Source organism: Rissa tridactyla, chromosome 3, assembly GCF_028500815.1.
Source record: "Rissa tridactyla isolate bRisTri1 chromosome 3, bRisTri1.patW.cur.20221130, whole genome shotgun sequence".
In the NCBI taxonomy this organism is placed as follows: Eukaryota; Metazoa; Chordata; class Aves; order Charadriiformes; family Laridae; genus Rissa; species Rissa tridactyla.
Window position 1 is genome coordinate 83,082,116 of NC_071468.1, and position 22,550 is coordinate 83,104,665.

A 22,550-nucleotide genomic window follows, 5' to 3' on the forward strand; every position below is an offset into this window, starting at 1 on the left:
CATCGCACGTGAATATTTTTAGAAATTAGCACATAACAACATAGCACAGCCTCCAGATTCTCTTTGCAATTGTATCAATCAGGTACTACCTTACAGTTGTGGGCAGCATGGAAAACATAAATGCTGGAGAGCCTTAAAGATAGAAATCTTTTTCTTCTTTTTATTTTGAATTAAAAATGTGCATAAAAATAAGACTGTAATGAGCTGCATGTAGAACAATCAAAATTATGAGGTATTTGCATTTCTTTTGCACCTTGAGCCAAACAACTACAAAATTATGCATAGGATTCTCTCAATCTGAACACAGTAAATATTAATAATCTCTGAATCAGCAATGAAATGCCTTTTGCCCCTGAACCTTGAAGAGAGACTTTCCAACTCAAAAAGTTGTAGTACAGTGACTGAGACCGTATTTACAAGGCACCAGGCTGAAGCATATGCATGTAGCCTGTGAAAATAAAGCTGTGCCACCCCCTCCAACTTTTTACACAGAGACATTCTAAAATTACCTGTTTGTCAGTTTTACAAATGTGTGTCTATGTAAGCAGCCCCCTGTGAGGCGCTGCGTTAGCAAGCGGGCACACTTTTGTTTGCGCGTCCTGATTTTACAATCAGAATTAAAACATTTGCTCCGTTCGGGGTGAGTTGATAAACAGGGTTTTTTAAATTTCTTTCTTTTTTTTTTAATGTGAAAAATGAAAGAAAAATGTTCCTCTAGATGTATTATGCCTTTGGGCTCCATTTGAGGGAAGGGAAAAAAAGACAGAGAAAGCTACTGTGAAGGTCACAGAGTGAAAGAACTTCCTCAGGGCACAGAATAAATTAAATCCCAAGGAAAAAATAAAATGTGATTTCCAGAGTGTGAGGCACAAACTCAAAATGACAATGATTGACAGCCAAACTATATCCGTGCAATATCGAAGACTGCACGTTCTCATTTACCTCAGTGTAGCCAGCAAGCGCCCATTAAACATCCGTCTGATGCCCAAATTAACCTTCTTGGCAAACTGAAAGAGGCACAAACTATCATAATCAACCTTTCATTATCACAGCAGCCTCTAGTTAAAGGGTCAGAATAATTGTGCCATCAGAGCCCTGATTGTTTTCAATCAACAGACGACTGGAGTGACAGCTCAGTGATGGAGTAGTTTGATGAAACCGCACCAGGCCTAATCAGAGCAGATGAAAGGAAGGCATGATTGGTGCAAATGAACAGTCGTGCCTCTCTTTTTCATTTACAATCTGAAATTACTCTTAAATTTACAGGGTTTTTTCTCCCTTATGAGTACCTCTGAAAGAATGTTTGACTTATTATGAGTTCTGACAGTGCAGAGTTATAAAACACAGGTAGGGTTTTCAGCCCAGGCTTTAAGTGGGTATTCAGCATAATTCTAACAAATTCACTCTTGAAAAGCACAAAATGACTAAAGACTTCCAATGACCTAACCTTTCAGTGCTGTTTGATTAGCAGAACAATTTATCATGGCTCACATTCTTCATGATAAGAGAAGATTAAAAAAAATGGGCAAGGATCTCTTGCAAATGTTTTCTCTTAGCCAATATATTTATTGCATTATTGCTCTCCTGTTCTCTCTCTCACACACACAAAAGAAAAAAATTAAAGAACACTGCATTAATAACCCTTTTCCTCTTAGAATGAATAATGGAATCTAGGCAAGGGATTGTTTGGAGATGAAAGCAGAGACCAATTATCATGCCGCTGACAGCATTAATATTTAGTTTTCTGGTGGGCTGGGTTGTTCATTCCCACATTCTAAAAGATGGGAAATGAATTGATCCCACTAGGTGTTTCTCACCTTACTCATCAGCACAGAAACAGGCGCCTCACAAATGAAAAGAACAAAAAAAAAAAAAAAAAGAAAAATTTGGGGCTGCTTAGGCAAAATTTGCAAAGAATGGAAGATTCGTGTTTCCTGCACCTCCTCAGCTACAGTTCATCTCCCCTCCCAACCTCACCCAGCTCCAGCCATGTGGCTTCCCATCCTTGCAACTATAAAGAAGGTGTGGCAAATCAAAAGAAGCTCATTGTACCTCTGAAAGCAGCAAGTATTTCAAGTGACAAGTGGTCAATCTTTTGTTCTGTGATCTTGGTCATCATCAGATGTTCTCTAGTCTGTCAAGCATCACAAAATGCATACAAACGTTCAGGTCAGCATGCCAAAACAAAAAGGCAGCTTAGAAGCCAAGATTAATGTTTGCCTGAAGGGGGAGCGGACAGAGAAGGCTGATTCAAACACCAAAGGCTTTTAAGCAATTTTGTTTCCTGTACCTTTTCCTCACACAAGAGGATGGAAGTTTTAAATTCCTTAAAAGTTTGGGGTTGTAAACAGAACATTCATCTAAGTGAAAAACACATAAGTGCCCTGAGCCAAAGAAGCTGTGAGCAGGCTTGTGCATCCTTGCTGACACAGAAGGTGCCATTTTCACTTGTTCCTCTTTCACTTTAATTTATTGAAGCCTACTGTTGGTGTAAGCAGGTTGACAGGACCAGGCTCTCTGGTGTTTTTTCTTTGTATAGTGAGGAAAGCCTTACTACCCTCAGATAGCATGAAGGCTCCAACCCAGCCCAATTAAGGAATATCTATTAGTTCCATGTCCTAGATAAAAGAAGCATGACAAAAGCTTCCTAGTCTGCCAGTGACTTGGCAAGTACTTCCCCCCAGTGCTTCCACTCAGCTGACAGCTGAGTTCCACCTTTCCTCCTGTTTCAAATATTAAAACGCCCAACTTTTTCCAAGTATAAAGACACATTTTACAATATGCATATGGATCTAGTGAACTCTTGGGAATGACCCCAAAACATTCCTAACGTGCCAATGAAGAAGCGTAGTAACAGTTGGGAACCTGCCACCACGGGCTTTATTTGTTGGATGGACCAGCGGGAAGGCTCAGAAGCAAACATGCTTCTCTCTACACAAGTAGCAAAATCTCACATTCACATTTCCCCACCACAAGGATCACATCATATATTCAGAGGTGCTGTCATTCTGCTATTTGTCCCCAACTCCTGCCCAACCATCCGTCCCCACACTAGAGCTAGACCTCTGCTTCAGCAGTGGCACTGGCTTTGTGTACAAGGGGTCCTGAAGTGCATTCCCGAACGGGAGTCTGAGAGCAGAGCTGGCAGGAAAGGCAAAGATGTGCAATCCTTCCAGACCCAACCATAATCACTGCCATCCAGTCACAGACCCACAGCTTCACAGATGGACGGGATTTGGAGGGCTGAGGGATCAGACAGTAAGCTCAGGCAATAGAGAGGGAAACCAAACATAAGTGAGTTAAGGCTTCAAGAAACACATGGTCCAAAAGGTATATTAGAGAACCCCAAGGTTCATTAGATCTGGAGAGTGAAAGCATTTGTTAGCGTATGTTCCCCTGACCTCTTATCAGTCTGCAAAAGCTGCAGTGGATTTGTCCAGAGTGCTCTTGCCCTGCTAAATAAGAAATACTATGCATCTTGGTTGGAGTTTTGCTGGTTTGGGATCTACGCGATGTCAAGAGGACAACCTGCAGCTTTCAGAACACGAGCCCTGCAGTCTGTGAGCCACTTTCCAAGAGGCAGAAATTTGATTTTGTTCTTTCAGCCCTGAATAACACAGCAAGCAGAGTTGTTGGCCGAAGTCTGTCTAGCAGCACAAATGATGCATTTCATGATATGATACTGTGATTAAGGTAGAGGTACGTAATGCAGCTGTATTAATAGCAAACATTTATCAAAATTAATGGCGTTAAAAGTGAATCCCAATGTATTAAAAATACTTCTCAATTTTTCTCAAGAGCTGATAAGATCTATCTGCTTAAAACATTTAAGCTATAAAGCATCAATCACCAGTTGCCTCATTTCCTCACAGGGCTGCTAGACAAAAGTATTGTCCTGCACAGTCTTCAACAGGTACAAGAAAGGATACATAACCTACATGACTTTGGCAGATTTCCTTAGTCATAATTAAACCGCTCCATTAGTAACAACTGTATCTACATCTCAAAAATTTTTAATAAATGTTCCCGCACAACACCTTTGTGAGGAAGGGAAGAAGTCTTTATCCCAAAGACAAACTCCCCACCAACCAAATACAGACCCCCTGCATTGTCAGTCCAGTGCTTTACCACGAGCTTCCTTCCTCCCTGGTGCTACATAATGATACTGGCCTTCACAGGAAGCCCATTATTTTATCAAAAAGGTTGTGAGAGAGACAGTGTTAGTTCCAATTTTTTTACATATATATTTCCTTTGAAACACATAGGAAAAAGTGTCAATTGTATAATAACGATTAAAAATAGAATGTACACTTTTCAAAATTGTATTCACTTCTTTTACACACTTCATCCGATGCATTTATTTTACCATTTCTTATATTTACTGGAAACAAGACTAGACAGAAGCCTACCTAGAAGTCATTGACTAACTTGAATAAAAATATTTCATGTTTTTAGGCTTCCAATAAAATAACTATGATCAAAAATCAGCTTTACAGAAGGCCGGCTGAACTACGTTAATATATAACATTATATATGGTAATGAATCGTATTATATGAAAGCAAAGAGTTGCTATAATGGAAAAACTAAACTTTTCATCTACTTGAGCTCGAAGTGAAGTAAGGTAGGGACAGAAGGTAAACTCTCAGCTGTTGTAAATTATCACAGCTCATGGAAGTTTGCCATTTTACACCTTCTGGGGAATCTGAACTTCAAAATTATATAGCACTTTCCTTCCAAGTATCTCAAAGCAATTTATAAGCAGTAAAACTCGAGCTTCTTTGAGAGAAGTGTGTATTTCAACCGTTTTCCTAACACGGGAACTAAGAGAGAGGAAAAATTAAGTGATATGAGAGAAGACAGCACTGGTACAGCTAACACACAATCAAAATCATCTGTCCCCTCAACCTGTCCACAACTGAGTCTCTTTACCCCACTACCAAAGTTCTGTAGAGTTTTTTGTGCTCCATGCCATGGAATGAAACCTGGTGAGATGCAGCTACCTGAAGCTGAAGACAAAATAGATCCCTAAATATCATCTGACAAAAGTATTTGAGATATTTTTGCAGCTGAAAAGCACATCTCCATACAGGCAGCAAAAAGCTGCATTTTCTTGACCTCCTGTGAGCAACAAAGACAAAACTATCCCATAGTGTGCTTCAAGAGAAGTGCATTCTTGTGTGATCAAGGCTGCAGACCATGGAGTAGTTTCTTTTACAGTCATTTGGAACTTCTCTACAAAGGCAGATCTACAAATGTGCTTCTTGCACCTAACTCATTCTTGTGCTGTGATGGAAGGAATAAGCAAGGCCCAGTGTAACCCCTAGCGATGACACTCCAATGACACTCAATATCAACAGTTGCGTGTTTAAAGCCTGTATGAGCTAGTTTGTAGTCCTTACGGCAACAGCCTTTACAGCTACCTCACTGCTGACAACCACTCTATTTTCCTGTGCAATGCAATTTCCTGTGCACACCTGGAAGTGTACACACATAAAATAAATGAGCTGGGATTGATCATGCTGGAAAGGCTCTACTTACTCCTGCAATAAAAGTAAATTTTATTTTAACAAGATCATCTAGGGGGCAGAGAGGAGGTGGGGGTGGTCAATCTATCCAGAGCAAAGCAATAAAAACAAACCCAAAATATGGCATCCAGAGACAGAACCTCGCTTTTTCCTTTCAAACAGCTCCAGCCATAAAGTTAATTAGAAACAACAAGCAAGCCCCCTCATCATAAACACTACTAAAATGTACCTTCATAGGTTCCTAAAACCTGTGGACCCTAATAGATCTGCCACTCTTTAATAGCTTGATCAAATGGCAAGAAGCTTTTAGGTAACAACTTCTTGCCATCCATTGTCTAACGCACCACAAAATGCTGAAATTTGGACCCTCCATCATTTGTCGCAATGGTAAAACCAACATTGCTAGGTGCTTTATCACTGCTAAGTTCTTCTGAAGTTGCAATGAACGGAAGCTTATCTCTTCATAAACACAGCTGTCTAACTAGGACTCTTAACTGTAATTTGATTTCAGTTTAAGGAGATGGAAGTTTACAGTAGCATTTCTCTTTTCTCAAACAGGGTGAAGACAGAGCACAATGGGAGGTGGGAGAAGGGGATCTCCCCCCACCCAGCAGCCATCATTTAAAAATCTAGCATCGCTCATTTTTATTTTTAGAGGAAACATTCAGGCTGACATCAAATGCACTGAAACTTTATATAGCCACATTGAGCATTTAAATAAGTTGCTGGTACATAATTATAAGTGGAAAGGACAATCTTTCACCACATACACATTGTTTTTATTCCTATTTCTCTCGTTATTTTTTTCCCTTGAAATATGTTTTAGAAGTATAGTGGCCCTCTATGGAGACAGGAATCTCCAGGCTCTCATCAGTAAAAATTGTTAAAGAATGAAACGGGGGGGGGGAATCGACAAAATTCTATCAAAACGCAATTCAGCTCTGTGAAAATTAGCCTAAATGGTTCTTGAATGCAGAAAGATTCCTATTCCTTTCATCCCTATTGTTAGGGTATAATTTTCTATGGATTTAATAGGTAAATCCAACAAATCACATAAAAATGTATCATTTTCTATAATAATCTTGACAACAGCTATACAGGACTTGTATGTCATTAATATCTTAGGTCACACACAAAAAACGAACGTCAAAGTAAATACTCTCCATAGTTGGTTCATATATAGGTGTGCTCTCAACATGCCACGTTACTACAAAATCACCAAGGTCAATTTTTCCAAGTGAAATCACCAGGTGGTTTTGCTTTTTTGTTTTTAGTTTGTTTTTTTTTTTTTTTACCCAGTGATACCACCAGCACTTTCGCTATAGGAACGTTATTTCTGCTTTGTTCTGCTTTACTATTTTAATGACCCCACTAAGCCCTCTGAGGAGGACAGTGTCAGCTTACCCGTCTGGGTCTCACAGCAAAAAGCTGTCTGAGTGTCCCCTACTTTCTCCCAGCCACTTCACCCCCACAGTTATCAAACATTAGCCAGCAAAGTCCACTTTACGCAGTAGCGAGCCTGATTCTTCAACTCCAAAGCGCTGCTGGAACCCCACTTTAACATGGACGTTTCTCACTAATATTAACTGTGGGAACATTTAGGCCTTTTCCTGTCAACAGACAATTTATTTCTGCTTTCTCAAATTCCGGGAAGAATGTGCCTCAGAGGACAGCATGACAACAGCAAAGTTACAGATGTATTTTAGGAGTTGGTATTTCTTTTGGCTGATTTTTCACAGAGAGACATTTTTCCCCATTGCTTTTTTAAATACGAAAAGAACAAGTAAATACACTAGCACAAGCTCACTCAGCTTTTTTGAGAACAGAATAACTTCCCTTTTAATCAAATCACATCTTCTTAATGATGTCAATTTTATTGACTTTGATTTAATCCCCACATGATGGGCTTCAGATTAACATGGGACTCATATTTTTAAGTGATGAGTTAATTTTTCAAAATCAACTAATTGTCCTAAGAATGTTATTTCTTTTTAAAAGTGACTTAAACACTTAGATCCACATTTGTAAATGCGTTTAATATCCCAAACATATCTCATGAATTGGGAATGCCAGAGATTCCCTATTACAAGATTAAAATAAACACAAATTTATTAAACGGACTAAATCACATCTGAAGCAAATCGAAACAGCTGCAACTGCTAAAAGGTGTGCCTCATAAAATTCAGACCTATACGGTTTCACACGAACGTTAAAATAAGATCCACCCTAAAGGAGCAGTTTGAAAGCTTTTCAGCACAGATTCTCACTTCAGAGACTGTGATCTTTCCATCTGTCATTACTATCCCACATAGACCTCCAGCTTGGAAGCCACTTCACAGTGAAGCTTCTTAAGATCTTTCTGACAAATATATTCGTCATAATTTCTTCCACTTCTCCAAGGGAGTCCAAGGTGATCAAAGGAGTATAAGGACCCTTTTGTCGTAAGGCATCAAAAACCCCAGCTCTGCAGCTCACTCACACATCCGGAAGCTGCCAAGGCTCTCCCTGTTGGAGTAAGCAAGGATATGCAGCAGTGCCACTGCTTTTTCATCTCCTTGCCTCCTTACGCTCCTGGAGCCACAAGTGTCCTGGTCCTGAGGCAAGAAAAAAGGGCAAGAAACCGTCATGGCTGAGTCAAGACCTGCTGCTCAAACTAAAGGGCAAGAAAGAGATGCACAAGTAGTGGAAGCAGGGACGGGTATCCTGGGAAGAGTATAGGGATGCTGCCCAGTTGTGTAGGGATGGGGTCAGGAAGGCCAAGGTGCAGCTGGAGCTGAACTTGGCAAGGGACACAAAGAATAATAAGAAGGGCTGCTACAGGTATTTCAACCAGAAAAGGAAGGTCAAAGAAAGAGTACCTGCCCTGATGAGCAAGACTGGTGAACTGGTAACAACAGATGAGGAGAAGGCTGAGGTACTCAACAACATTTTTTGTCTCAGTCTTCACTGGTAACCTCTCTCCCCACACCTCTCGAGTGAGTGGACTGCAAGGTCCCTCCCACTGTAAGAGAAGATCAGGTTTGTGATCACCTGAGGAAGCTGAACATACAGAAGTCTATGTACTCTATGACAAGGTGCATTCCAGAGTCCTGAGGGAATTGGCTAATGTAGTTGCCAAGCCACCTCTGCATGGTATTTGAAGAGTGATGGCAGTCAGGTGAAGTCCCCACTGACTGGAAAAAGGGAAACAACGCACCCATTTTAAAAAAGGGTAGAAAGGAGGACTGACCTGTCAGCCTCACCTCTGTGCCTGGGAAGATCATGGAACAGATCCTCCTAGAAGATAGGCTAAAGCACATGGAGGATAGGGGGGTGATCAGAACAGCCATCATGGCTTCACCAAGGGCAAATCCTGGCTGACCAACCTCATGGCCTTCTATGATGGAGAGACTACATCAGCAGGCAAGTGAAGCGCTACAGATGTCATCTATCTGGACATCCATAAGGCCCTTGACAGGGTCCCCCACAATATCCTTCTCTCTAAATTGAAGAGGTATGGATTTGATGGGTGGACTGTTTGGTGGTTTTGCAATTGGTTGGATGGTCACATTCAGAGGGTAGTGGTCAATGGCTCAGTGTCCAGATGGAGATCAGTGACAAGTGGTTTCCTGCAGGGGTCTGTATTGGGACCAGTACTGTTCAATATCTTCATTAATGACATACATAGTGGGATCAAGTGTACTATCAGTAAGTTTGCAGATGACACCAAGTCAAGTGGTGCAGTTGATGCCTGAGGGACAAGATGCCATCCAGGGGGACCTGGAACTCAAGAAATGAGCCCATGTGAACCTCATGAGGTCCAACAAGTCCAAGTGCAGGGTCCCACACCTGGGTCAGGGCAACCCCTGGTATCAATACAGACTGGGGGATGAAGAGATTGAGAGCAGCCCTGCTGAGGAAGACTTGGGAGTACCAGTGGATGAAAAGCTGAACATGAGACAACAATAAGCACTTGCAGCCCAGAACGCCAACCGTACCCTGGGCTGCATCAAAAGAAGCGTAGCCAGCAGGTCAAGGGAGGCAATTCTGCCCCTCTACTCTGCTCTGGTGAGACCCCACCTGGAGTACTGTGTCCAGCTCTGGAGTCCTCAGCATGGGAAAGACACGGACCTGTTGGAGAGGGTCCAGAGGAGGAACACAAAAATGATCAGAGCACCTCTCCAATGAGGACAGGCTGAGAGAGTTGGGGTTGTTCAGCCTGGAGAAGAGAAGTCTCCTGGGAAACATTATTGCAGTCTTTCAGTACTTAGAGGGGGCTTATAAGAAAAGATGGGGACAAACTTTTTAGCAGGGCCTGTTGTGATAGGATAAGGGGTAATGGTTTTACATTAGGAAATGGTAGATTCAGACTAGATAGAAGGAAAAAAAATTTTACAATAAGGGTGGTGAAACAATAGAACACGTTGCCCAGAGAGGTGGTAAATGCCCCATCCCTGGAAACACTCAAGGTCAGGTTGGACGGGGCTCTGAACAACCAGATCTAGTTGAAGAGGTCTCTGGTCATTGCAGGGGAGTTGGACTAGGTGATCTTTAAAGGTCCCTTCCAACCCAAACTATTCTATGATTCTATGCGTGACAGCACGGGACAACAGCTGGTCAGATCTCAGCAGCCATGCTGAACTGCACCCACTAAATAGCAAGTCTAGACACATGGGTGCAACTTCATCTAATTTTGCACATTTAGTTTAGGTACAAGCAGAAACACTTAACCCCCAAACTGGTTTCTAGCTATCTTAACATATTGATAACAATTTGTATGTTTTTAGACAAGCTGTAATTCAATTTTCTTTCTCTGTCATCTTTGGCTCCATAGTTACAAATAGAGGTAATGCTTCTACCAGCTCTCAAAGGAAAACTTGTTGAAATACAGAGCTGGGAATTCTCAGAAGAGCTTCTCATTTTCAGCAAGCTTAAATCCATCAGAAACAGTGTTAAACAGCATTACTGGGATTTTGAAAGAGTAAAGATTACTAACATTTGTATCTCTGAATGGAAAATATTAACTAATATAGTAACAAGAGACTGCCATGCTTGATCATCCATGGTATCTGTGGCTTTTAGATGTTATTTATGTTGTCCTTTTCTTTAACTTAAAAATGAAAGCAATGTATACTTCCAAACATGCCTGGCTTTCACAACAGCCTCAGCAGCTTTCTATTATGTAACGATATACCTGTGTGTTAATACAATTATATTTCAGTTAATCTCCAATAAATCAGTGCCACAAAAAGCGTAAGAGTCAACGCAAACCCCACCATAACAGACTAATTCAGATGCAGAATGCAATATCACAAAAGTGGTCTTGCCCCATGCACACCTTGCCGTCCTTTTTTTGCTTTCTAAATCAAAGCACACATCCATTGCTTACCTGAAGTAGTGACCTAAATTCAAGAGCTGTGAGCACAGCAGCCTTCCTAAATACTGGTGTGATGCTCTGTGCAGTTCTGAAGTTAAGCTGGGATAAATAAGGCGAGGCAATATAACTGTAGGACACTGAGGCAAAAGTAATGCCCTCCAGTAATTCTCTATTGCTCACAGCAATAGCAGCAAAATAATCAAGTTTTCTGATTGGAACTGACACGTATCAAAAAGAAAATCAGAAGAACACAGTTGGTCCTAACATAAACCTTGTTTTAAAACAGAAAATCCCTTTCTATACTGACATACTCGACAAGTAACAGTAACAAGATTAGCTAACATTCAAGAAATAACAGGCAGAAACTTTCAGAAGTTCAGAACAAAAGCATATATAAAGTTCACAAAACCTTACTGTAAAAGCCAAGATTAAGAGCCTGTTAGATTTAAGCTAAGGCAGACAAAGGGGGAAGGTGTTTCATAAAGTAAGGGGACAGTGCCAACAGGAACCTCATTCATTTTCACTGTAAGACAAAATGCCATTACTATTACAAATGGTGTGGAAATTATATCAGGAAAAACGTGCGTGACCTGAGCACATCAGTAGAGGAGAGTGTGCAATTCAGCTGCCTACCTCCACTGCCTCGATCCACTATAGCCTGCAGGAACCCCGTCTCGTCTGCAGCTCCAGTGGACACCAACCTCCTGGAAGATTCTGTGCCACAACTGCCAGCTTGGCCTATATATCAGGGATATCCTACCAAAAACAGTGCGCATGCCTATGTTTATCAAACTGAAACCCACACAAATAGCCTGGAGAGATCATAAGGAATATTGCCATTGCACACTTTAACTCAGGCGAGATACCTGTGATTATGGATTATACCTATGTGATTATACCTATACCTTAGGAAAAGGAAACAGACAACAGACACATCGTGGGTTATGTTTTCACTCCGTTTTCACTTGAGGATGACTACATAGTCTTGCTTACGCAGTGCAACCATCACAGATCCAGCACAGTGAATACTGGGACTCAAGGACGGCTCTTTGGCACTATAACACAGACTACCCATGAAAAGGATACTAAAAAGGGAGTGAAAACACGGCAAAATATGCATGGGCAATTTTATGCTAATTTTGCCATATAGCGTCACCAATTTACCTCAGCCTTTATATGGATCAAACTCCTTTTTTCTCTCCTATGCCTCTCTTGCTAAGAGGCTGACAGCCACGTTTTAGTGTGGTGGTTTTCTACTTAGGCTAAATACTCACTAGGGACGAGCATTAGACCACCAGACATGATTTTACTTATTGCCCAAGAGAGCACTTAAGCTTATTTCTTGAACAGTGAAAGGCTAATATACTGTTTAAACACAACGCTGATTACTGAGATGCCTTCCTTCACTTAATATTTTATGTCGTTACTTGTTTTGCAGTAAAACTTAAGTTCACGTTTAGCAAGGCACTTAGTCCACATTTCATCAAAACTTATATATACCCCTGAGAAGCATGAATTTTGCTCTCTCCATGTTAAAAATTGCTCTGTAGAATCAAAAGACTGACAGCAGAAAAAAAATTCAAGTACTGCACTGAAGAAATGGCAAGCTTGTACTGGAACACGACAACCCACTTTAGAAACTGCTGTTCTACACGGGAAAATGTGGGCATCATTGGAGATGTATGGAAGATGTCTGTGGGCCTGTCTTCAGAAGACAACTATTCAATCATAACAGCCTGCTATAATGTGTGCACCGCAACACTGCCAACAGCCCTGAACCCTTTGGGTTTTCTGCTGGAGAACACTTTTGGCCCTTCACAAATGCCACCAGGAGATTCAAAACGGAGCTCAAGTGTAAGAAAAGGCAATTGAAAATTGGGCACTTTACTCTCCCTTAGAAAAGGACAAACAGGACTGTAATAAGAAACTTGGATTTATACATTTATTTATTTTAATCAAATAGATGCTTAACAACTCATATTGACCTGTAACACTGCAGTCTTCCTGCCTTTTATTTTTCTATTATTCAAGCAAAGACACTTCTTTCATATAGAGACCCAAGACTGATTTTGCACATCATACCCACAGTAATAGAAGGAATAACTTGTGCTACATTTTCATATGTGGAACATCTACTTTATGAACACAAGTTCACAAGTTGGCTGGAATGTCTTGGGAGCCTAGCCCTGGAAAAGACACAACATAGTTGCTTGCTTTCTAGCTGAATAAACTACTCATGAAGTTTTATCTACCAGTTTGCCTCCATTGCTTGCTTATCAGTTGATCACCAAGAAACCGAGTTGCATGACAAAGTAAAAAAAAAAAAAAACAAAACAAAACCACAAAAAAACCAACAACAAAAACCCAAGAAAAGACTCATAACCTTCAGAAGAACTGTCAAATACTAAAACAGATCTGTTTTTAATGTTAGCTATTTAAAAAATATATATCCTTTAGCAACCTACTTAACCAGTAGCAGAGAAGGAAGAAATTAATCTATACTGATCTTACATTTAGATTTTTTGCCAAATGTGATTTGAGAGTTCGTCCTGGATCAAGTGCAGTATTTAATAGAGTATCACTTGACCAATGTACTGCTGGGAGGCGGAATGATCCAGTACATATTTTCATCTGTAAGTATTAGTATAAGCCTTGAAATACGAATATTTAAGCCTTATGACACTGAAGTTTTTAATAATGAATGCGGTAAGGCATAACTATACTACAACAAAGGCTAACATCAGTTTATTACTTAAATCTTTGGCTTGTTTTCTACTTGCTAACGTTCCAACAAGAAGACCTCTACTGCTAGACTTCTCCGAGAAAACGTTCTGTCGTGCAGGGTTGGTTACCTTTTCAATTATCAAGGGAAAGAATTCATCTGCTTCCTTAAAGTAGAGCCAATGAGCCTTTCTAGTAATGGCCAATTATGAAAAGATTCACTTTTCACTTCATGATGAACTAGACACTTATGTCCTTATCATGACCATTTCCTGTGGAAAAAAGCGTGCTGCACATCTCATGATGAAGAACAAAAATAACAACGAATTTGCTTTTTTTTCCTCCAACTTTTTCAGGATTCTGCCTTGGTTTTCTTCTTTTTTTTAATTTAATCCTTTCTTCCATGCCACTGCTTTAAGTTTACTCACATTTTAATGCAGAAAACAAATAATAAGTTTCATATATACAAAATAATATTTCATAATCTCATACGCTAGTAAAATGTAAAAAATCAGTATGAAAAGAAATCCTGTGTCACCTAATAATCACTGTTACTGACTTAGCCTCAATAAAAAAAAAAAAACCTGATGATGGAGGGTAATAAATTGCTCCAATTTTACAGCCTATGGAGGTTTTCTGGTGGGCTTTTTGCTGTTTATTTGTTTTAGAAATACATCATTATATTCCTTGTCTATTGTCTCCACTAAAAATAAGACACCTACATTAGGCCAAAGAATTTCATAAGATTTTAAGAGGTAGAAGGAGGAATGAACTACTTAGTTTGTCCACTTTACCCTGGTTTGGAAGTCACATAATCTATATCCTGGTATATTGACATTAATATCACTGTTTAACTTTCTCAAACTTGGTTTGTTCAAGGTTATATTTCACCATATTCACTAAAATTGGGCAACTGTTCATTGGCAGTCTAATAAAAATCTAAAATGTGACAAACATGAACTGCAGTCACTTCAGTTTCAATCGCATTCAAGCATCACTCTGCGTACGCATTTCGATGCATTAAAATAACTGCCTTAATCTTTATGTGTAGTAGGATCGAATCGCCCACTGGACACTGGGGATTTAAACTAGTGAAAATAACTGTGCTCTGCAGACAGTGGCACCCTTTCTAGAGGTGCTCTGAGGGAAGCTTTAATTTGTGCTTAGGGCTTCATGGGAGCCCTACTAGTAGAGATGCCTCGGGGACACGCTGAATTCATATCGCCCTAACATGCATGCATGTGTGTGTGCAAAAGGCCACACTAGTCACAGGTGAGACAGGCAAATCAAACGGTAGCATCCCCCATCAGCTTTTCTATTATCTGCCCCACTTTGTGCCAATTTCCTCCAGCTTCCCCAACACCTCTTGCTTTGCTGTTCTTCCTTAAGACATGGGATGGGGATTTGTCAAAGTCAATGAGCACTTTATTACAGTGAGAGTGCTCAGTAATGAACAATTCAGCAATTTAATGAGATTCTGTAGATCTGTCTCCAGCCTGTCCATCAAGTTTCACTTCTATAAAGCACCCTGACACTAATCCTCTGGCATACCCAATCTTCACCCTGGGCTGAATATTAGATTCTTCCATGGTATATTGCATTACCACTATAACCTTAGCAAAAATGATGAACTTAACTACACTTGAGGCAATATAGCTGGTCTGATTTGATTTTCTTCTATTGGGTTGACTATGAGGGAATTACTTATTTACTAAGATAAAGCAAAAAACCAGTTTCTTATTGCCTTCTGAATGCCTAAATTGGTAAATATATATGTGTGTCTTTTAATTCATTCTGGGGACCTGGAATATTTATAGATATATATTTATTCCTGGTTGTACAGACTGAATTAAAAAGACACACGCACATTTTGCCTGCAGCGGAAAACCAGTTTAAAAAAAAATTTCTTCGGAACAGCATTAGTAACCTTTAGAGAGGCAATTATGATAACACTTAAATGGACAGTGTGGAGTTTGTTGTCACTCAAAAAGCAGCATATTACCTATAAGTATCTCTCCCTAGTATGACCCTGCAACAGAAACAGACGCTTTATCCTATTTGCCTCATGAAATGTTCATTGACTGGAGTGCACACAATTAAGAAAATTATTTCTCAGCTCTTCCTGCAGGACAGGACAATGACACAAGATTTAAAAACTCCCACTTCCCAAACGTTGTTTCAGTAGGTTGCATAGGGCGTATTACTCTGTATATGCTTGTTCACTACTGAGTCGGCATTAAATAATACTTGTCTGGCTTTCTGTAGTAACTTTTCTCGCAGAAATACACCCAAGCACATAGCTAGGAGATTTCACTACCCCAGCAGAGAAATTATGATAAAACCCAATGGGCCAATCAGCCATGCCCCATGTATGAACTTGTACGTCAAAACCTTTTCTGATAAAGGGAATATGGGGTAGTACTCCAGAGTATCACGCCTAAAAAAACCAAACCAAACCCACCGCCGTGGGTAGAGTGCTGCAGGTTCTGTTGTACAGACATCCTCCAGAGACTAGGACAGGCTAAAGTCTAACTATATATTAATATTTGAAGAAAATATAATCTTTGTAAAATACTCCATAATCTAAAGCCTCAAAGTGTCAGAAACAAATATGGCAGTTATCAGACTGAAGGGTTAAGTTACATCTACATATTGTCTTTGTGGTTTGAAGAGTTTAACTAGGCATTTTTATTTTTTTAAGAATAAATATTTTGCTCCTGCACAATGTTATTCATCTACAGAACATGAAGTGGCCCACAGATGAACACCCATTTTACACTTTGAGAAAATGATAGCTTAAAGATGAAAAGATTTGCTTAGAATAATCCAAAAGATAAGAAGATAAATAACAGGGACTAAAATATAAATCAGTCTTCTGACTCTCAGTCTTCTCTGTTGGACCAAGATAACCCATTTTCTTGAAAAGAAACCTGTGCTTTCTTTTTAGAAATTTACATTCTGCCTTGAAATACCCTGAAATACTTTCATTCTATAAAACATGACAGCAAAAAGGAAACAGAAAGAAGTGTTTTGGTATCCAGTATTATAGAGATTTCCTTCTAATATATCATGAATTGTAATTTTTACAGACACATGACAGGAATGTTTCCAAGGACAGATTTTGTTTTAGTTTTTGTGTTTCTCTTTACAGGCTACATGTTGGGTTTTTTTATATTAGGTTTCCCACCCTCCTTCACACCAACGGTCACAATATAATGCTTTTATCTTGTTAATATTCTACGGCTAGCAACTTGGTCCTTTTCTAGAGCCAGCTTTTTTAGAAGAAACGATCACCACCTCCAGCTTCTTGCCACAAACCTTCCACTGATGCCTCCACTCGTCTCTGAGCAGAGCAGTCTGCGTGATGATTTGTTAATCTGCTTCAGGCAAAGTCAGCTGTGGTGGCCTAAACAAGTTAGCTAACTACTTGAAGTTACACTGCTAAGTTTTTCTGAAGTGAATGGGAGAGACTGCAGAAGCAGGTTTGCCACCAGACTTGTGGCACTAGCCTCACCAGAGGCAAGGATAATTGAGTTGCATGTATTGGCCATCTCTTCCCACCAACAAAGTCAGATCTGGAAGGAAGTCTCTGGCCGCACTGGAGTAACACAAGTTAAGCAATAAGATAAATTTCTCTTTCAAACAAACTAATTGCATTAACACACACAACAGTTTTTGAATTTCATTTAAAAACTTCCTTCAGTTGTTATTCACAGTTTTTGCTCAAGTGCTTATTCTCCCTCAAGATTGCTCCAGGGTTTCAAAACAACAGATCACTGCTATCGTTTACAGAGTATCACACATTCTGCTTGTTCACCAATCTCCTTACCTGCCAGATTTGTTCTTCACTGAGTGAAGTGAGTCTATCACTTTTAAAAACCTCTCGAAGGAGACAGTATGGGAGTGCCAGAACTTCTTCAGGATGACTCTTCAATAGCTCAGAGAGATGTTTTACTAAGAAGTCAACCACTGCATTCTCCAACAAAGTGAGGTTGAAGAGGTCCGCAAGCTTATACAGGTCCAAGTAATTAAAACTATTTAATTCCTAAATGGGTGAAGCAAACAAAATACGTCTCAGAAAAAAAAACAAAATAGAGAACGAAAACCCCCACAGGTCTGATAATGAAAAAAGGTTGTTCTTTTGGAGCTGTGGAGAAGGAAGGTAATATAACTTGAAATTAATTAACATAGCCTCATTCAAAATGTATGTGTAAATGTTACCAGTGCATACGCAAATATATATGATAGTACTAATTTATATTGCAACTGCTAAGGTTATATATGCACCTGTAAGAAAAAGAAATACTGATTAGTGCATAAAATAATAAACCAGCACGATTTACACTGTGTAACAAGAGCTCGCAGGCATTAACAAGTGGATTAAAAAAATGTATTTGTTAACTACAATAGTTTGTTACAAAGCAATTGTTTGTTCATTATTTACTGGTTTGATTGAGTGAGAGCACCTGTGCAGTATGACTTTTAGTTGCATGAAACCTCACAAAATACGAGATGTTGAGCTACATTTTATTACGTATAAATTTATCTTCAATGAACAAATAGACCCTTTTTTCCCCAACTACTGACATCAACGTATAGTGGATGTTTCCTCGTATTCTTTCTCCCCCTCCTTCTAGCAGCGGAGAATCTGTGAAGACAAAAGCTACAGTAACTCAGAGCAGGAAGTTTTTTCCATCCTGGTAACAGATAACCTATATTCACCGGCTAACGTTTTCAACTTGGCATCCCTTGTAAATTAGCATCTGGACAGCTAACCACTGCTATTCTAGAGCACAGGCTTTTCAGGGGAGAACCCGAGAATTCATCCCTCTTAGAAATAAAGCACCCAGGACAGCTGGGAAATAAGCACGTTTACCCGTTTTCTCTGTTCTTGCTGTATGCTCACACCTCTCTCCCTCTCCCCTCCGCAATCCTGGTTTTCATCTTCCAATTTACTGCATTGCTCCCTATCAGCCGCCTTCTCCTTGACCAGCTCCATGTGTGAAAATGACAAGGAGTCTTGTCAGTTTCACTTTGCTGGTTAGTTAACATAGGGACTAGAGCAGGAAAGAGAAACAGACTAAATTAAGTCAATTTCACTTTCACTGCTCTGCTGGATGGAATGGCAGCACCAAATGAAACTGACAAGAAATCTTGTAAATGTCAAATGAGCTGCACGGCTGGCAGATCGAGCAGAGCAACAGGGAAGATGGGAAAGTGCGAAGAGGGGTTTTTTTGGAATGTTTTATGGACTACATCTTGAACGTGTGAATTGGGTGGCTGTCCCAATGACTGTGGAGCTGTTTATGCATATGCAATGGAGAGTGGAGAAAGAATTTTTTTCACCTGCTTAGAGGAGTCAGTACTGGAGGAAAATGAATCAAATTCCTGTGGAGGCTCCTGCTTGTTACATACTCTCCCAGTCTGAACCATGCACCTTCCCTGGCAGGCTTGTACATTGAAGATAAATCCTATTCATTATCTACTTAAACTGCTGCAAAGGAGTTTCAAATTGTTTTCTTGGATGAACAAAGAAAAGTTCTTTACATTGTCAGAACAAGCACTACCAGCCATCATCCCAAAAGCCACAGATATTCTAGTGTCAGTTCCTCTTCGCACTAACACAGAAGAGGTAAGGATAAATCCTCCCCAGTTGCAAAAAGAAAGAGAAAGGAATGAATTTTACATGAGAACTATCTGGTCTGTGTGCTTGCTCAGTGATTTAATATCTGCAGATCACAGATGGTATCTCACACCACCACTTCTGTGATGGCCAAGCCATGGTGGCAACAACGCATAGGAGTATCATCAAAGTAAACATCACAGCATTTGACAATCGACAACCATGGTTTATCATCCCTGGTTTGGAAGACTATCTTTTCAAAGAACTCCCTGATTGAATGAATGCCAAACATCCAGAAAGAAATTTAGAAGAGCTCAGTGTATATTTATTGAGCTCTTTTGTAGTTAACAGCTATATCTGGGGAGGATCAAAATAAACAAATAAGTAATCAAGCATTGTGATCTGAGGATCAACAGCCCAAGTAAAAATACAGGCCTGATCAAACCCCATTGAGTGTTAATGGAGAAGGACAGATGGCTTTTGGTGGACTTCAGAAGAGGACAAGACTTGAGATAACATAGTAAAATCTTTCCTCATTAGAGAGAAACAGTAAAACAACACATAAATGCAGTTTTCCCCTGAAAAATCTTCACATTTTCAGTGAAATCTGAAACACACTGGTAAACCTTCACTTTTGGTTTAGGCATTTTTGATGATCCCCCAAACCCCCCTATCCCCTCAAATCAACGCCAACTGAAGTTTTTCCATGAAAGCTGTCATACAGTTGAAGAGGACAAATACACTTATGGATGGATAAATAAACTCTCAGGATCTGTTTATTTACAATATTATTTATTTTTATTTATATGTGCTCACTTATTTCAGATGCTTATTTATTTGTCTATTTATTTGTTTACTTATTTTGATTGGTAAGCGTCAGAGGATTTTTGATGCTTTGCCTAACATAACGCCTTAGTGACCTACGGGATTTATGGTTTACTGCTTGATGAATATTCCAAGTATATTTTGTCAAAACTGGTCTTGGCCTGTAATCAGAAATATTTGTTCCTGGTTCTGTAAGGATAGAGTTGATCTACAAGATTGTATTTCACAATCAAAGAAGCAAGTAGTGCGATAGCTTTTACAAATGAAAATTATCAAACTGTCATAGCAATATTCAAGTCAAAATTATACAGTGCTGTACATTACTGTCCCTGTGATGATATTAGAGGGCAAAAATGTCACATTGAGATTGCAAGATGTATACCACAGATCAGATAACCTAGTCATAGGCGGTAAGACTTTCAGAAACATCAGACTAAAAAGCAGTAAGTTCGTTGAAAACAAACAAACAAACCAACAAAAAAATTCAAAACACCTTACCTTATAGCTTAAAAAAAACACAACAGCAACCAACCAGGAGTATCAAAGCAATCACTGTCAACAATTTATCAAAACAGATTTTCACACCGAACCCTTAATTGAATTAAAACTTTGTTAACAAAACAAAAATCAAATAGCTTACTAAATAGGAAATTTAGCTGTGGTCATGAATAAGTTCTGGCAGTCTCTGTTTTCCACAAGTTTCATTATATTGTATTAAAAGAGCAGCTACAAAATTTAAAAGTCGTGTCCAACTTTCTTCTGATACTGTATCACAGCATACATTCTTTAAAAATATGCAATACAAAACAGGCTTATGTGAATTATTGAAACTTTTAATCTTGTTTTTTATAAACTTCTGAATATATGCCACTTATCTTTTTTGAACTGAAGGATGAAATATGAACACAAGCAGAACTGTCACTAAGAGCGGAAGAGAATTAGGGAAAGGTAGCAATCCTATCTCTTCTAATAAGAGGTAAGTTACACTGCTGAAACACATTCAGCCTAAGAAAATTTGTATAAGATTATATATATCTACAGATCTTACAAGTAACAGTTGAAATAGTTCTAAAATCTCACAGTAAACTCAAACCAATTTAATAAATTGGCCAAATTATTTATCAGTGTCTACTTCTAAAACGAGGAACTATCTTTGATCCTATGCATTCTACTTACTATACATCCCCCCTCTTCCCTTCTCTCTGAAGCAAGAGAATCCATTGTTCTACACCACTGGTCTTCTGATTCAGTAGTATCAACCTTTACATGCCAAACCCATTTAACAATGAGCTGACATTTAAAACCCTCATAAGGGTTTTCCAAACAAACATAATCTGAAAGATGACAATATTAAATATTCAAAATAAATTACGTGACATTGTCCCTATTTTAATACAGAGGTGTATTTTAATATAGAGATATGATAAATTGTCAAACAGGAAAAATAGATATAAACATTGTATTTAAATTACTTCTAAATCCATCTTTATTCGTTTGTACTTTAAAGAATAATTGCCTTGCACAAGCCACAGAAAAGGATGTAACAGATTGATAAATTAGAGTTAATCATAGCCAAGAACACAGCAGACTACAATATACCTCTATTCCTCTGCTCCGCGCTATAAATAGCAGAAAAAGCACAAGGAGAACTAAGGGGAAAGAATGCATTTCTTTATGACCTTATTTGAAAGATAAACTCCTTGGGGAAATACAATTTATTCACATTATCAAGACCCTGCTGTGCAAATCTACAGTCTGGGAGCACACTACAGAGATCAAACAATATTTACTTTATTCTGTTGGGTATAAAAGCTTTTAATGAATGCATAATTAAGACAGAAAAAGTATATACAGCTTTAGAATTCCACTGCCAAGCCAAGCCATTAATATCCAAAGTATCATACCCAGTTGTAACTCCACCTGCTTCCTATTTAGATTACAACACTGTTATAAATCAAGGTATTAAATGACTAGCCCTGCTGCTGTAACAGAGAAGAGTTGCACGGTGACACTATTTTCCCTTATCCTAAAAGGGGTTCAGCCTCTTCAAAACAAAAAAAGGAAGTGTGAGCTCTCTGGGACAGGGACGTGTTTATTCAAAATCCTTAAGCAGCCCAAGTTCTCCAGGTTTTCTGCTATGTTAAATACTATGAACCAGCTCCACCATTCAGAAGAGAACCTTGACATAAATCATAGCAAAGACAGACTCTAAATAGATAAGGGATAGCAACAAAATGAAAAATTGTAGTGACAAAAAACATACTTATCGACAACAAAAGGAAACAACACAATTTTAAATTAAATTCTCTTCTTTTGGTTCTAGCTCTTCCTTTCTATATCAAAGGTTCTAGTTCTGCAAAACCTCACACATTTACCTAAGAACTAACAGATCACGTACGTTCTCAACAGCGCAGCAACAGACATACCTATTTCATAATAAGCATAGGCATGAATCCTTCAAAAATTAAATTTTAGATCTTATTTGAAATGTTCCTCCAC

The 22,550-nt window shown here is 39.1% G+C and overlaps 1 protein-coding gene across 2 annotated transcripts in view; it reads right to left on the reverse strand.

Annotated features, from left to right (window-relative positions):
* Positions 1 to 22,550, reverse strand: part of KLHL32 (kelch like family member 32) — a 130,172-nt gene that overhangs the window by 24,666 nt on the left and 82,956 nt on the right. For both annotated transcript variants that reach the window (XM_054196991.1, XM_054196992.1), the window contains one exon: positions 17,433 to 17,648. In XM_054196991.1, the coding sequence (XP_054052966.1) occupies positions 17,433 to 17,648 (216 nt within the window). The remainder of the gene's footprint in view (positions 1 to 17,432; positions 17,649 to 22,550) is intronic.